Genomic DNA, 14,910 nt, shown 5'->3' with positions numbered 1-14,910 from the left:
TGTCCCCCAGACTGAGGTACAGAATCTGAGCTCCCCCATGTCCCCACAGAGGTGCAGAGACTGAGCTCCCCATGTCCCCACACACTAAATGCAGAGTCTGATCCCTCATGTCCCCACAGAGGTGCAGAGTCTGAGCTCCCCGTGTCCCACACTAAATGCAGAGTCTGATCCCTCATGTCCCCACACACTGAGGTGCAGAGTCTGATCCCTCATGTCCCCACAGCCAGGAAGGACCTGAGGACCCCAAATGCCTCCTCACAGCCCCGGGATCCTCTTCCCTCACAGCCACCCCCGAGGGGCAGCCAGAGCGGCCGCGCCGGGGCCGCTCCGCCGCGCTCATCTCTATGGTCACCGCGCCGCGTGTCTACGGCGGACCGCGCGGGGACAGCGGCGGGGCGGCGCTGTCGCCGCCGGGGGAGCGGGCTCCGGCAGCGCGGCGGCGCTCGGGGCGGGGCTCGGCGGCCGGTGAACGCTTTGTGGCCGCGCGTCTCTATGGTGGGGCGGCGCTCTGGGCCGCGCTCCGTGGTGCGGGTGGGGCGGCGCGGGGCCGAGGCCGCCATGGCCGCCATGGCCGGCGCGGGGCCGGGCCCGGCGGAGGGGCCGTGCGTGCTGTGCTGCGGGGAGCTGGACGTGGTGGCCCTGGGCCGCTGCGAGCACCCCATCTGCTACCGCTGCTCCGTGCGGATGCGGGCGCTCTGCGGCGTCCGCTACTGCGCCGTGTGCCGGGAGGAGCTGCGGCAGGTGAGGCCGGGCCCGGGGCCGCTCCCGAGCAGGGCCGCGCGGGGAATGGGCTGGGGTGGAACCGGCGGGGACGGGCGGCCCCGCTTATCCCGGGTTGTCCCGGGTTGTCCGCCCTCAGCCCCGCTCCCGGGGGTGCCGCCGCCGCCGCCCGGGAGGGTGGGGAGCAGAGTGTGAAGAAAATGGAGTTTCAGCGAATGTTGATGGTGTGGAGTCAGCGGGGCTCGCTCTGGCAGCGTAGAATGGAGCCTTTGCTCCCTGCTCCGGGAGGGATCAGCTCTTAGGGGGGTGATGGAATTGTAAAATCCTGGAATGGTTTGGGTTCGAAGGGAACTCAAAGCCCACCCAGTGCCACCCCTGCAATGGCAGGGACACCTCCCACTGTCCCAGGCTGCTCCAAACCCTGTCCAGCCTGGCCCTGGGCACTGCCAGGGATCCAGGGGCAGCCCCAGCTGCTCTGGGAATCTACTTCTAGATTTCTAATGTAGCTTTTGCTGTAAGAACTGAACTTAGTGTATCTATGTCTCAGCCTTTCCGGGCTGGGGCTGGTAACTCCAGCTGTTCCCGCAGCGATTCCCAGGCTGGGAATGTGTGCTGGAGGTGGGAGCTGCAGTGCTCCGAGCCCAGCGGGGCAGCTGGCAGCAGGGAAATGCCCTGGCAGGGCAGCAGGGAAATGCCCTGGGAGGGCAGCAGGGAAATGTCCTGGGAGGGCAGCAGGGAATGTCCTGGGAGGGCAGCAGGGAATGCCCTGGGAGGGCGGCAGGGAAATGCCCTGGGAGGGCAGCAGGGAATGTCCTGGGAGGGCGGCAGGGAAATGCCCTGGGAGGGCAGCAGGGAACGTCCTGGGAGGGCGGCAGGGAAATGTCCTGGGAGGGCAGCAGGGAATGCCCTGGGAGGGCAGCAGGGAAATGTCCTGGGAGAGCAGCAGAGAAATGTCCTGGGAGGGCAGCAGGGAATGCCCTGGGAGGACGGCAGGGAAATGCCCTGGGAGGGCAGCAGGGAAATGTCCTGGGAGGGCAGCAGGGAAATGTCCTGGGAGGGCAGCAGGAGAATGCCCTGGCAGGGCTGTGTGGTGCTGCTAATTCAGGAGGTGCTGTGTGTTTAGCTCCTCGCTGTCCTGGGAGTTAAGGGAAGAGGAAGCAGTGGTTTCTGTGCCACCCTGAGGCACTGAGTCACTTGTCACTTGGAGACTCCGGTGAATCCCCCAGGAGACGGGGAGGAGCTGAGGGCAGGGCTCCTGCCAGGCATTGGCTGTGAGAGGGGTTGTGCTGCTTGGGGTATTTACTCTGGGAACAGCTGTGGGAGCAAAACACAGCAGAAGCGTTTCCTAATCTCGTTCAAACTCCAGAGGCCAGGCTGGGCCATCCACGTTTCCCTGGCGGCTTGATAAGATGTGCCCTGCTGACAGCAGGGGACAGTGCCCGGGGCAGGTGACAGCTGGGGCTGGCACCAGGCTGTGGGCGTGGGCAGCTCGCAGAGGTCCTGCCCGCAATCCCCGTCCCGCTGCTCTTCCCACAGGTGGTGTTTGGGCAGAAGCTCCCGTCCTTCTCCTCCATAGCCCTGCAGCAGCTGCAGCATGAGAAGAAATACGACATTTATTTCATGGATGCTGAGGTGTATGGGCTGTACAGGTGAGCTCTGGCTCCTCCCTGGAATGTCCCCGAGCACGTGGCAGGAAGCGCTGCTGCGGGAGGGCGGTGCTGTGCTTTCCTGGAATTCTGCTGGGATGTGAGTCACCTGCCGTGCAGGTGTTTTTGGCCAGGTGACAGCCCGGAGCAGGGCCCTGAGCCCTCAGCAGCTCCTCGGGGCTGTGCTGTTGGATTCAACGCAACGCACAAGCTTTGTTCTCTCAATAAATGTCATTTTTTGCCATCTTTAACAGCAGCGAACTTGCTGAAAGCCTGCCCGTTCCTTGCGTGGCTGCTGTGGAAATTGATAAAGACTTAATTACTGTTATAGTTTTAATTACTGCTGTGCTGAATAAGGACTAGCCAAACCCAGGTGTGCCAAGTATTGCATGAAGAGTAACAAGGTCTTCAAACAAAGATCTTAATTCTGAATGGGAGGGGAAAAAAGGTGAAGTGGAAAAACCAGTGCAGAATAAAAACGTGGCATTAGCATCATGTTCTACAAATATCTTTCATAATAATCTTAATTGGTAGGGTTTGACATAATGGAAAGAGGAGTGGAAAAAACGAAGCCATGCAGACAGTGGAACCTTTTCCTTGGCAAGTTGGGCATTATGTTCAGTCTGATTTGGGCTGAGAATGTAACTTTGGTACATTTACAGTTTTGCATGGCTTGATATTTATGGGAATGAGGGAGTGGGAGTCTCCCAGTGAGACCAATGCTCAGCTCTTCTGGGAACCATTGTGTGGTGGGGTTTTGGGGAGGCATTTTCCCTCCTTTCCTAATACAAGTCCTTAATTTCAATTTATTTCTCCCCACCGTATTCCTCAGTTTCTGACAGTGGGAAGTGTAATGGAATTGGATGTGAATGCTGCAGGAATCTCCAGCAGGGGAAGGGTTTGTTTCAGTTTGCTCAGTTTTGCAGTGACAATGTGGCTCCTCTGTGGCTGCTCAGCTCTTCTCCAGCAGCTGGAACCTTGGTGTAGTTTGGTTTCATCCTGTTCCTGCCGTGCAGCAGAATTCCTGCAAAAAGCAGGTCACACCCTCACTGCAGCTTGCAGGGGCAGCCTTAAAGCTGGAGCCTTCTGCCAGGGATGGAAGTTTGTGTTTTGCTAGAGGTGTCGGGGTGCTGAGAGGGAATTGGATCATTTTTGGGAATCTCTCTCGTCCCTCAGGAAGCTGCTGCAGCACGAGTGCCCCTTGTGCCCGGATGCAAAGCCCTTCAACACCTTTGCAGATCTGGAGCAGCACATGAGGAAGCAGCACGAACTCTTCTGCTGCAAACTCTGTGTTAAACACCTGAAGGTGAGCTGGGCCTCTGCTTGGATGTGTGGGAAGGAGGGGAGTTTCCCTCCAGGAGTTCCTGGGAAGATGGGAAGGCAGAACAGATTTCTTTAAGTTCCCTCTTCCTGCAGTGAGGCCAGTTGCTTTATTTTAAGCCTTTCTCCTTCCATAAACTGATTAATGAAGAGGGTCTGGAGGTTCTCCAGGTTTTAAATTAAACCCCACGGTGGTGGTGCCACAGTTGGTTGGTGCCAGGTGAACTGGAGTTTGCTGCCAAAAGGGATGGGATCCAGGAGTGAGCAGGTTGACCTAAATGAACCCTAATAAGCTGGGGAACTGAGCTGAGTCTTTCCTGTGGTCTTGGAATTCCTGGAGCTGATTGAAGGGAAGTGGGAAAGGAGGGCAGGACCTCCTTTGGTTTCTGGTGAGGTGCTTCATGCTCAGGGTACGTAGCCAGCACTGAGGGAACTGGTTTGCCATTTTCTCTCACAAACAGTATTAAAACTGTTGCTTTTTAATTTCAGAATACTGTAGAGATTTTTATTTCAAAGAAAAAAGTCACATGTTACTCGTACCCACTGAGAAGAAACTTTTAAAACTGTGGAAGCTTCAGTCCATCAGCCTTGGCAAAGCCAAACAAATCTTTTCCCAGAGCAATTTCCCAGTCCTTGCCTAGGCCAGAAATAAAGGATATTCTGTTCTCAAGGCTGGATTAATATTTTTGGCATCTCCAGAACCCTTCCTACCAAAAGACCTCACGAGGTAGTGGGGACAGAGGGTTGGCTTGTGATACACAAGTTGTTCACTGAAGTGGCTCCTCTCTGTGCAGCTATTTGGGATGGTTACTGTGAGAGGAAACTGAAGCAGCTCCCTTGGGGTTTCTAAATTTGAGAATGCAAAGTACTGCTTGTTGATAAATACATAGTTAGGCGTTTTCCACTCCAGAGATTATAATTTAAACTCGTTACAGCATAAAAAGATTCCAAATGGAAAAAAAGTGAATTAAGTTCATTTCCAGTGTTCAGAGAAATGCAAGTTAGATTTAATTTGAATCCATCACTTGAATTTTACTTCCTGTCCACCAAAAATTGTAGGTGTTTGTGGTCAAACTGCATTTTCTGGAAGCAAGTCTTCCACCCCTACAGATGGAGAAGCTGGACACAGCCTGGCTCGTTCTGTTTGGTTCCGTGTCCATAGGAAGCAGTACAAATCTATAAGTACCAATGTATTAACACAATACCTGCTCTCCAGATCTTCACCTACGAGAGGAAATGGTATTCCAGGAAGGACCTGGCCCGGCACCGGATCCACGGGGACCCCGATGACACCTCCCACCGGGGCCACCCCCTCTGCAAGTTCTGCGACGAGCGCTACCTGGACAACGACGAGCTGCTGAAACACCTGCGCAGGGATCACTACTTCTGCCACTTCTGTGACTCTGAGGGGGCTCAGGAGTACTACAGGCAAGCACATTACTGATATGAGTTCCTTTTCCAGCTTAAATTTCCTTTTTCTAGCTTAAATTTGGAAGTAAAATTCCTTGAGTGTGCTTTGAATTTAGGTTTGAAAGCATTTATCATATACTAGTGAGACAGGTGCAGTTCTAGCAAGCACAAGGCCTATACTTTCCCAGGGTATTTTCCCAGGGTCTGCTAAGCCTAGCTTTCCTTTTAACTCCCCAGATCCCCATGATTTTAAAACCCTTTTACTATTAGGGAGTGTTGGAACTCAAAATGTCCCTCAGATATTTTTGAAGGTTCCGGGCCCTGGTCGGAGGCAGTTGAGACCCTGGCAGGCAGCTGGAAACAGCTGTGATTTTGAGTTTGAGGCATGGAATGATTTGCCAACTTTGAACATGGAGCAAGGAGTCACAAAAGTTTAGATATTATAGTAGAAGTAGTCACAAAGTAGAGGGAAGAATTTTTTAGTATTGTACAAGGGAGTTTTAACACCTGTACAGGGGGGTTTTTACTTTGTACATGGGGGTCAGAAGTTTTAAGATGGAGGAATGTAGGCCGGTTCTGTTTCTTCTCTTTCTTCTTCCTCACCTCCATGTTCTTGGTGGTGCTGGCACTCACGGATTGGTTTAGAGTAGAAAAGTACCATTTAGTATAAGTAGTAGGTATTGGGGAAAAACTGTAAACATGTGACATGTAATGTACCATATAAAAGATAGAAAAGCACCATTTAATATAGGTAATAGGCATTGGGAAAAACTGTGAACATGTAACACATAATGTACCATATAAAAGACAGCAGCAGCCCTGGCGGGGAGAGAAGAAGCAGTCGGGAGTCAGAGAGGATGTCAGGGTGTGTGTGTGCCTCTGCCTGAGCTGTGAGCAAACCACAGCAGCCCGAGAATAAAATCTTTTAGATAACTTGCAATAAACTGCCTTGAGGCCAAACAACAGAGACTGCTGAGCCTTTCTTGGGAAGCTTAGGTTGGAGGAGAGACTTTTCCAGCACATGGAACCCCTGAACCAGGCCGGGGTTCTGACAAGGAAGGGTCAGCTCTGTGTTTTCCCTTCTAGTGACTACGAATACCTGCGGGAGCACTTCAGGGAGAAGCACTTTCTGTGCGAGGAAGGCCGCTGCAGCTCGGAGCAGTTCACGCACGCCTTCCGCACCGAGATCGACTACAAGGCCCACAAGAGCGCCTGCCACAGCAAGAGCCGCGCCGAGGCGCGCCAGAACCGCCACATCGACCTGCAGTTCACCTACGCCCCCCGGCACCCGCGCAGGACCGACGGTCAGCGGGCACGGCCGCACCCCGCGGGCGGGCAGGGGCACCCCAAGGGTGGGCAGGCACAGCTCCGTCCCTGCAAGCGCCCGCGCTGGGACGGGGCTTGGAGCAGCCTGGTGTGGCTGGTGGGAGGTGTCCTTGCTTAGGAGCAAGGTGTTCTTTAAGGTCCTCCTACCACCCAAACCGTTCTGTGGTTCTTGTTCTCTACGCGTTTTCAAGAATTCCCTGGTGAATATTTCATAGCCATGAAGAAATTCTTTCCAAAGAGGGTAGACAAGCCCTGGAACAGCACCAAGAGGTTGAGAAGGCCTCTATAACCCAAGAGGTTGCAGAGGTTGAGAAGGCCTCCGCAACCTGAGAGCTTGCAGAGGTTGAGAAGGCCTCTCCAACCCGAGAGCTTGCAGAGGTTGAGAAGGCCTCCCCAACCCAAGAGGTTGCAGAGGTTGAGGAGGCCTCCCCAACCCAAGAGCTTTGTAAAGGTTGAGGAGGCCTCCCCAACCTGAGAGCTTGCAGAGGTTGAGAAGGCTTCTTCAACCCAAGAACTTTGTAGAGGTTGAGAAGGCCTCTCCAACCTGAGAGCTTGCAGAAGTTGAGGATAACCAGAACTTGCCCACACAAAGCCCTCTGATGTGGTTTTAGAGCTGGCCTTGCTTTGAGTAAAGGCGGGTGATCTCCAGACATCCTTTCCTGCCTGAATTGTTGCAGGATTTTTTCCCTGTATGTGAGTTTAATGAGGACAGCTGATTTTAGGAGAACTGCTGACTTGGTCATCAGAAAGAAATGAAGATAATTTATTTGTACGTGTATATTTTTGCATTTTTAAGGCGCAGTGTGATGCCCACACTAGAGAAATAACTTGAGACTGATCATCCCTCCTCCCTGTTTTAGGTGTTGTAGGTGGAGACGACTACGAGGAGGTTGACAGGTTCAACAGGCAAGGGAGGGCGGGCAGGTTGAGCAGCCGAGGGAGCCAGCAGAACAGGAGAGGCAGCTGGAGGTACAAGAGGTGAGTAGCACAACCTTGTGTGGAGTTTTACTCCCGTTTAGTCTTGGCTTTTACCTGCCAATTCACAATATTTTGGTGGATTAGGAGGAAAGAAGTGATACAAAATTTGGAAACCTCCATGGTGAGTTCAAGCCTATGTCCTGGCTATGTGCTGGGTCATCATGGAATTATTTTGTGTGAAGTTTCAGCTCAAGAAGCAAGCAATCAACCGTCAACTTTTGGATTAAATAAACTCAGAATCCTAACTTAATTCCAGCAGCTGTTTTTATGCAAACTTCTCTAAATAGGATTTTCTGAAGTAGGTGACAAGTCTGTGCAGGTTTAATGGAGTTTTTGGTCTGGGTAGTCATGAAATTCCTGTTCTAAGGACCATGCTTTTCATCGAACTAACAGATCTCTGTGTGGCCAGACTGAGTGCTTTGGAAAAGGAAGGGGGTTAAGTATTGAAATGAAACTTTGCATTTCTATGTCTCTTCATCCACACCAGACCCGAGTGCTTTTTACATCCTGCACATCTTCTTCTTTTTCTTGCTGGGTGGGCAGCTGGTTTGTTATTGGTGATTCCACGGGGGAAAAAAAAGTCCATCCCAAAACACTCCTCTGTTGGTGTCGCATGTGGATCGTGCATGTGTTGAGAGTTCATGCCCAGCCATGTCTCAGAGAGTTCCTGTGGCCTCCAAGAATGATTCCATACATTTGGAAATGAATGGGAGAGACAGGTGCCCCCTGTGTCCTTGGTCCTGTCTCTCCCTGTTCACCCCGGTTTCTTCTGGCTTGGATTGTTACTCCCACACATGGAATCTGGAAATCCAGGGAGGAAATGTTGCCTGCCTGGGGTGGATTGAGTGGTGGGGCTGGTTTGGCCTTCTCAGCAGGTGGCAGCACGAGATCAGGGATGGCACCGCAGAGGTGAGATGCAGCAAGGCAGCTGCTCCCTGATCCTTGCTGTTTGACCAAGGGAGTCTGCCCTCTCCTGCAGGGAAGAAGAGGACAGGGATGTTGCAGCAGCAGTCAGGGCATCTGTGGCAGCCAAACGGCAGGAGGAGAAGAAGAGGGTGGAGGACAAAGAGGAAGGCAGCAGCAGCAGGGGGAGAAAGGAGGATTTGAGGGATCCCGACGTGCTCGGCTCCAAGCGTGTGCCAAAGTCTTCAAACGATGTCACAGGTGAGTGTTGGACAGGTGCTGCAGGGTATATCAGTGTCTGGAAGGTGCCCCCAGAAAGTTTTGCCTTACCCATGTTTTACTCATGTAGAGTATAATGAATTTCCTGAATGCCATGACATAATGGGCAACACAGTTAATTGAAGGAAATAGTGATGCATGGATTTAAATTGTTCTTCTGGAATGTCAGTTAATGGCATCATCAGCTGCTGAAAATAGGCCTTGGTGGTGCTGCTGTCACAGCCATTGATAGCCCTTGCTCTGGAATGAATGGGTTTGGGTTGAAAACAATGTCTTTGCTCTTTCTGTCCCTGTTCCAAAAGAAGCAGCTGCTAACGGAGTGCTCAGCCAGGATGACTTTCCAGCAATCGGCTCTGCAGCAGGACCTCTCCCAGGGTGAGTCTGCAGGGCTGCAGCAGGGACAAAGCACGTTTAGAAGCTGATTGATGTGTTCTGCATTTCTGGGGAAAATAATTTTCCAGCTCGTTTGATCCCTCCAAGGTTTCCCCTGCCCCATCCCTTCCTGCCTGGAGCTGTTTCTGTACTGCTCACCAGCATGAACAGCATCAGGCATTGCTTCAGCTCCTGGCTTGATCTTAGAATCATGGAATAGAATCATGGAATATCCTCAGCTGGAAGGGATCCGCAAGGATCATCTGGTCCTGTTGTGTCACCCTAAGTGACAGTCTGAGGAGGAGAGGAGAGTTGTGGGTTTGTGCTGTCCCTTGGGGCTCTGCTGCCTCAGTAACTCCAACCCTCTCCTGTCCTCACAGCTCTGCCCAGCCAGCACTGGTTAAGCTCAAAGAAGAAGATTTCCCAAGCTTGTCCTCCTCTGCAGCTCCCACCATCTCATCAGGGATGTCTCTGATGTACACGGCCACTGCCAGGAAAGCAGCCTTCCAGGAGGAGGATTTCCCAGCCCTGGTGTCCAAAGTGAAGCCCACCAATAGGACGGTAACTCACATCACATCTGCATGGAACAACGGTTCCAGTAAAAACGTGGTCAAAGCCATGGCCAGCCCCTGTGTCAACCAGCCAGCCAAAAAACCATCCTTGAACACCTCCAAAGGAAGTAAGAAGAGCAATAAACTCTGTGAATCGGACGACGAGGACGGCAGTGGTGGCCTGACCACCCAGGAGATCCGCAACACCCCGACCATGTTCGACGTCTCGTCCTTGCTGGCAGCTTCTACCTCACAAACTTTTACGAAAGTGGGCAAGAAGAAGAAGATGGGGGTTGAGAAGCAGAGCCCATCCTCCCCACGCCCACCCCAGGAGACGCTGTTGCCCAGGCCAGCCACAGAGAAGCCCCTGGAGGCAGAGCAGCCCTGCAGGGTGTTCCCTGCTGCTCACGGCCCCGACAGAGCCACCGCTGTCGTCAACGGGCACTCGGAGAAGCCATCAGCTGGCTGTGCTGCACCCAAAGAGCCCCCCGGCCTTAAAAAGCCCCCAGTGACTAACAAATGCCCTTTACCTCAGGAAGACTTCCCAGCTCTTGGGAGCTCAGGATCAGCCAGGATGCCCCCGCCACCAGGTAAGCAGGGAATGAATCTCAGAGTCACGGATTGGTTTGGGTGGGAGGGATCTTAAAGATCATCTCATTCCACTCCCTGCCATGGGCAGAGGTGCTTTCCACTAGACCAGGTTGCTCCAGCTTAGCCTTGGATACTTCCAGGGATGGGGAAGCACTGCTGAGCACGGCCAGCTTTGCTCGGGGAGAGCCCAGAGAACACATGGATGTGTTGTGAAAACTCCTCCTGGCTCTCTTGTGGTTCTGCCACCAGGTGCCAGGTTGGGCTCTGGAGACAGAGGCAGCCTGGGTGTCACAGCGGGGCTGGAATGTCCTCTGGGAGTCTCCTCTGCCCCACAGCTGGAGTTGTTTGCTCACTGGGAGTGGCTCATGGATGTGGAGCTGGTGTTTCCCTGTCCCCAGGGCTGACACATCCGTGCGTTGTGCTCGAAGATCTGCCTTGGAAGCCGCTGCAGGCAAAGGGAATCTGGCTGTGTCCTGTCCCTGCTGGCACTTGTCACTTCACTTCCTCCTGTGCTGGCAGAGGTTTCCTGCTGTGCTTTTAGCCGTGACCTTGTGAGAGCAGGGAGACAGGAGCAGACGTGACCTGGAGTGGTTTTCATGGCAGTGGCATCGCATCGGGAGGCGCCGGCACCGCTCTGTGCAGCTCCTGCTGGGGGAGGCCAGGCTGGGCCCGCTGCCTCCTCCCGTGCTTTGTGTTCACTTTCATCATGCAAAAGTGTTTTCCTTTGTGACTCTGAGTGGGCTTTCAAAATTATTTTCCATTGAGAAAGTAAATGAATAATTAAAGCACTTTCTCTGTAGAGGAACATCAGCCACTCTCAAGTGCTTCTTGAAGATTTTTTTTTTAGGTTTTCTCTAATACAGTGATGTCTGCACTGCAAACTCTTCTTGGTGCTTCTGCAGAGTGTGTCAGGCACTGGTGTGGGTTTTAGCCAGGGGTCTGTGAGTGCTCTAATTCCTGCCCTTTCCCTGCTTCCCTCAGGCTTTAACTCCGTGGTGCTGTTGAAGAATCCTCCTCCACCTCCGGGCCTGTCGGTGCCTGTCAGCAAACCCCCCCCGGGCTTCGCTGTCATCCCGTCCTCCACCTTCTCTGAACCCGTCACTACAGCTCTGAAAGAGTGAGTCAAGGGCCTGCCAGGGGCTGTGGGACACCTCACACCTCACTCGTGTCACAGGGGCCCAAACAGCACACAGGGGGTGACTCCGAGCGGGGCCAGCTGGGGGAAGGTTCCCCTTGGGAAGTCCCAGGGTTGGATTCAGGAGAATTGCATTAAACAGCCATAAAACAGCCCTGTGTAGTTACAAGTCTGAGGAACTGCAAACCTCTGCAATGTTTTGGCTGCTCAGACCTTGGTCTATCCTAGGTTTATTTGGGAATCTGCAGCTCCAACATATTCCTGTGCTTCCCATCAATTCTGTGAGAGTCCCAGCAGCAGGGTGCTGAGGCTTGTTCTCCTTGGTGACCTTCACTGCTCTGATCTTTCCAGGAGCTGCTCTCTGGTTCCTTCTGGGATAGAAAGAGGAGTTTTTGGGAAAGGGGGAGGAAAACCTGTCAGTTTATAGAGAACCTGCATTACCTGTTGGTTTATTCACTGTGGGGTCTTTGCTCAGGTCTTTTGAGTGCACCCAGCTCACAGAGTAGCTCATCAAGACCACGTTAGACTTGGATTTTAAACATTCTGTTTGTGTAAAGCTGGAATCTGATATGGAAATCCCATATTTTATTATCCTGACAAGACAACTGTGTGCTGCTTTTGTGTAGCTGGGTGGAGGAAGGACGTGCAGCTGTAAACCAGAACAGCCTTGTGATTTATGTCCCAGGACATCTTTATGTGACACAAACCAGTGTCAGGGTCACTTCTGGTCTTTTCCAACACAGGCCAAAATCCTGTCATGGATCATACTTGATACCTGAGAACTTCCAGCAGAGGAACATCCAGCTCATACAATCCATTAAAGAATTTCTTCAGAGCGACGAGTCCAAGTTCAATAAATTTAAAACTCATTCTGGGCAGTTCAGGCAGGTGAGTGGGTTCCCAAAGCCTCCTTTGCTGGGAGGCCTGAGTTCTAGTGGGATTTTTAATATATAAATATTCATTTTCCTCTGATTCTTGCCCTTCCCTGTCCCCTGCAGGGGCTGATCTCTGCAGCTCAGTATTACAAAAGCTGCCGGGAGCTGCTGGGGGAAAACTTCAAGAAGATTTTCAAGGAGTTGTTGGTGTTGCTGCCAGACACAGCCAAGCAGCAGGAACTGCTCTCTGCTCACAACGACTTCCGGATCAAGGAGAAACAAAGCTCCAACAAACCCAAAAAGAACAAAAAGAATGTTTGGCAGACGGACTCCCCCGCCGACCTCGACTGCTACATCTGCCCCACGTGCAGGCAGGTGCTGACCCAGCAGGACGTGGTGACCCACAAAGCTTTGCACATCGAGGATGAGGAGTTCCCCTCGCTGCAGGCAATCAGCAGGATCATCAGTTAGCTCTCCCCAGGGCCACCAGCCAGGCTCTGGCTGGGGATGTGCACTTTGGAACGAGGTTTGGCAGTAGCTGGGGGCTGGTGCCCTTGAGGCAGTGAGGAGCAGGTGACTTGGGAAGCCCTCCTGGGCAAAGAGATCACGGGAATGTGCCAGAGCTCGTCCCCACCCGCTGCCTGAGCTCCCAAATCGGGCTGGGGTTAGGCTGAGCTGCAGGGGGGGCAGGCAGGCAGGGCTCCTGCCTCCTGGAACATGCAATAGCTGGGAATCCTTTTGGATCTGCAGAATGCCAGGGGACACAATAGGGGGACAGGCTTCTGGTTTGGGGGTTTCTTTCTGGTTTTGGGGTGGGGGAAGTTTATGGATCACTGAAATGAATGGAAGTGGCTTCCCTTATAACATTCTGATTTTTTTTGTGCTATTTCAGTGAAGATCACACTAGTCAGGGGTAAAAGGTGCAAGAGAGTGTTGCTCACTGGGGTGTGTGACCAGGAGAGCTGCAAACACTGGGCTGCAGAATTTCCCTTTCTGCAAACAGAGTCAATTCTGCTGCTTGAAGAATTGGGCTGATCTGTGCAAGATTTGAAGTTGCCTCTGACATTTTCTGTAAAGTTCTTTCAAGAAACTGATTTTGTAGCCCTGCATGTACAGTAACAGCATTAAGGCTTTACTCTCTGTAAAGCACACGAGAATTTTATTTAATGACTGCCATGTTTCTAATTTCTTGGATGTATTACTGGTGGGAGCTCCCAACAGCATCCTGGGACATTAAATGCTGCTGATTACTGACCATGTTTTCTGCAGTGCCTTTAAGTGCATTTATCTGTTTACAGTAGTCTGACACCTGCACCTCCTTTTGCTCCTGTTCCTTAGCACCCCCAAATTCCTCCTCAGAGGAAGAGGGGGATCTCTTCCTCCTCTGAAGTGACTCCTCCAGCAGCAGCTCTGAGGTGATGGAGTGCCAGGAGTCCCCCCTGGCTGTAGTTCAGTCTCTGATTTTCTCCCATCTCCAGGTTTAGTTATTTCTAAGGTGTAGGAATAAAGCTGACGTTAATTTATGTAATTTGTAGTGATGAAACACAGCTTTTCTAGCATCATCATTTCTGTGAAATCAAGCTCAGAGTGTTACCCAAGAGCTACTCCTGCCTACAGCCACTCTTCCTTGCCTTACATGTGTTATTTTTGCTTGCTCTCAGGCTGCAAAGTGCTTTGGGTTTCTTTGCTTGAATACTTAAGACTGTTCTGACCAGCTGTGCACATTGGATTTGGCCCAGAAGGGGCTGGGGAGGGCGATTTGGGTGCAGGAGCCCCTGGCAGTCCCTGTTCCTGGCCCCTGAGTGGGCTGGGTGCTACCACCACTTCAGTCAGCAACTCTCCCCATCCCTTTGGTTTGTAAAATTCAGGGAGTGAAATGTCTTCCCTGCAGGAGCATCTTCTGTCTTCCCTTGGGTTTCAGTTATTTCTCCAGCAGCAGCTCTGAGCTCCCTGGGAGCTGCTGCTGGGATTTCCCTCGAGCTGCTGCATCTCTGGGGCCTGATGTTGCAGTCTCCTTGTTCCTTGTGCTCACCTGATTCAATAAACTTATTACCAAATCTTTTTTTTTTTTTTTCTATTTATTTTTAGCTCTTTATTGAAAATAAGTTGCAGTTGGTTACACAGACACCGAAAATACAGAATCACAGATTGTTCTCTCAAAAGATATTTTTATATATATAATATATACAAAATTGTAAACATTTTTAACTTATTTCCATACACAGTCCACTTCATACTACACTGCACAGAGGTTAGTGACAACTGCAACTCCTGGAAGCGTCTGCTTGGACAGAGGTATTGGCAAAAAAACTGAACTTCCCGACCTTCAGGTGGGAGCTGTTGGAGATTAAAACTCTGAAAGGAGCTGAGGTTTGAATGTGTATTGCAACAAAATCCAGGCAGCTGAACTGGGGCTTCAAGTTGAGGCAGTGAGGGCTGGGCCTGAGCCTCACTGAGGGGAGAGAGGGGCTTGTGACACACACAGGGGCAAAATGCAACTGAGAACGGGACCAGGGGGGACCAGAGGGGACCAGAGCCACCTGCTTGGGGACAGCACGGGCTGGGAGGGGTCTGTGAAATACCCAGGAGTTTTTACTGAGAGAAATACCCACTGCATGGGAAAATGCTGGGATTTCCTAAGGAACAGAGCCAGGAGCCAGCCCTGTAAGGGGCTGATGGGAGGGGAACAGGAATGCTGTGGTGTCACTCGTTGTTGTGCTGTGAACTGATGGGAATCTCATCCCAGTGGCCAGGTACAAGAGCAGTGAGATCCCAGATGTGCTGTCCTGTGAAGGGAGGGGTTT

The 14,910-nt window shown here is 52.1% G+C and overlaps 1 protein-coding gene across 2 annotated transcripts; it reads left to right on the top strand.

Moving 5' to 3' along the window:
- Window positions 1–546: 546 nt before the first annotated feature.
- On the top strand, window positions 547–14,163 carry ZNF598 (zinc finger protein 598, E3 ubiquitin ligase). Of its 2 annotated transcripts, none has more exons than XM_021552668.3 (12): window positions 547–741; window positions 2,257–2,369; window positions 3,543–3,672; window positions 4,903–5,114; window positions 6,183–6,400; window positions 7,283–7,400; window positions 8,380–8,564; window positions 8,888–8,957; window positions 9,335–10,095; window positions 11,078–11,213; window positions 11,975–12,119; window positions 12,230–14,163. In XM_021552668.3, the coding sequence occupies exons 1-12, from the start codon at window positions 559–561 to the stop codon at window positions 12,575–12,577; spliced, it is 2,619 nt and encodes an 872-aa protein (XP_021408343.3). In that variant the 5' UTR covers window positions 547–558; the 3' UTR covers window positions 12,578–14,163. The 2 variants fall into 2 exon arrangements, with proteins under 2 accessions (XP_021408343.3, XP_021408342.3); XM_021552667.3 differs by having other exon boundaries at window positions 8,885–8,957.
- Window positions 14,164–14,910: the final 747 nt, after the last annotated feature.

The sequence above is a fragment of the Lonchura striata genome, chromosome 16, assembly GCF_046129695.1.
Source record: "Lonchura striata isolate bLonStr1 chromosome 16, bLonStr1.mat, whole genome shotgun sequence".
In the NCBI taxonomy this organism is placed as follows: Eukaryota; Metazoa; Chordata; class Aves; order Passeriformes; family Estrildidae; genus Lonchura; species Lonchura striata.
The sequence above is the reverse complement of the archived record's forward strand: the minus strand, read 5'-3'. Positions and strand labels throughout refer to the sequence as shown.

What these genes read in the sequence shown, in the direction of transcription:
- ZNF598 (XM_021552667.3), top strand. Translation starts at nt 559, where the DNA reads ATGGCCGCCATGGCCGGCGCGGGGCCGGGCCCGGCGGAGGGGCCGTGC. An exon ending in GCCGGGAGGAGCTGCGGCAG is followed by an intron (nt 742 to 2,256) that starts GTGAGGCCGGGC and finishes CTCTTCCCACAG; the next exon opens with GTGGTGTTTGGGCAGAAGCT. An exon ending in GGGGCTCAGGAGTACTACAG is followed by an intron (nt 5,115 to 6,182) that starts GCAAGCACATTA and finishes TTTCCCTTCTAG; the next exon opens with TGACTACGAATACCTGCGGG.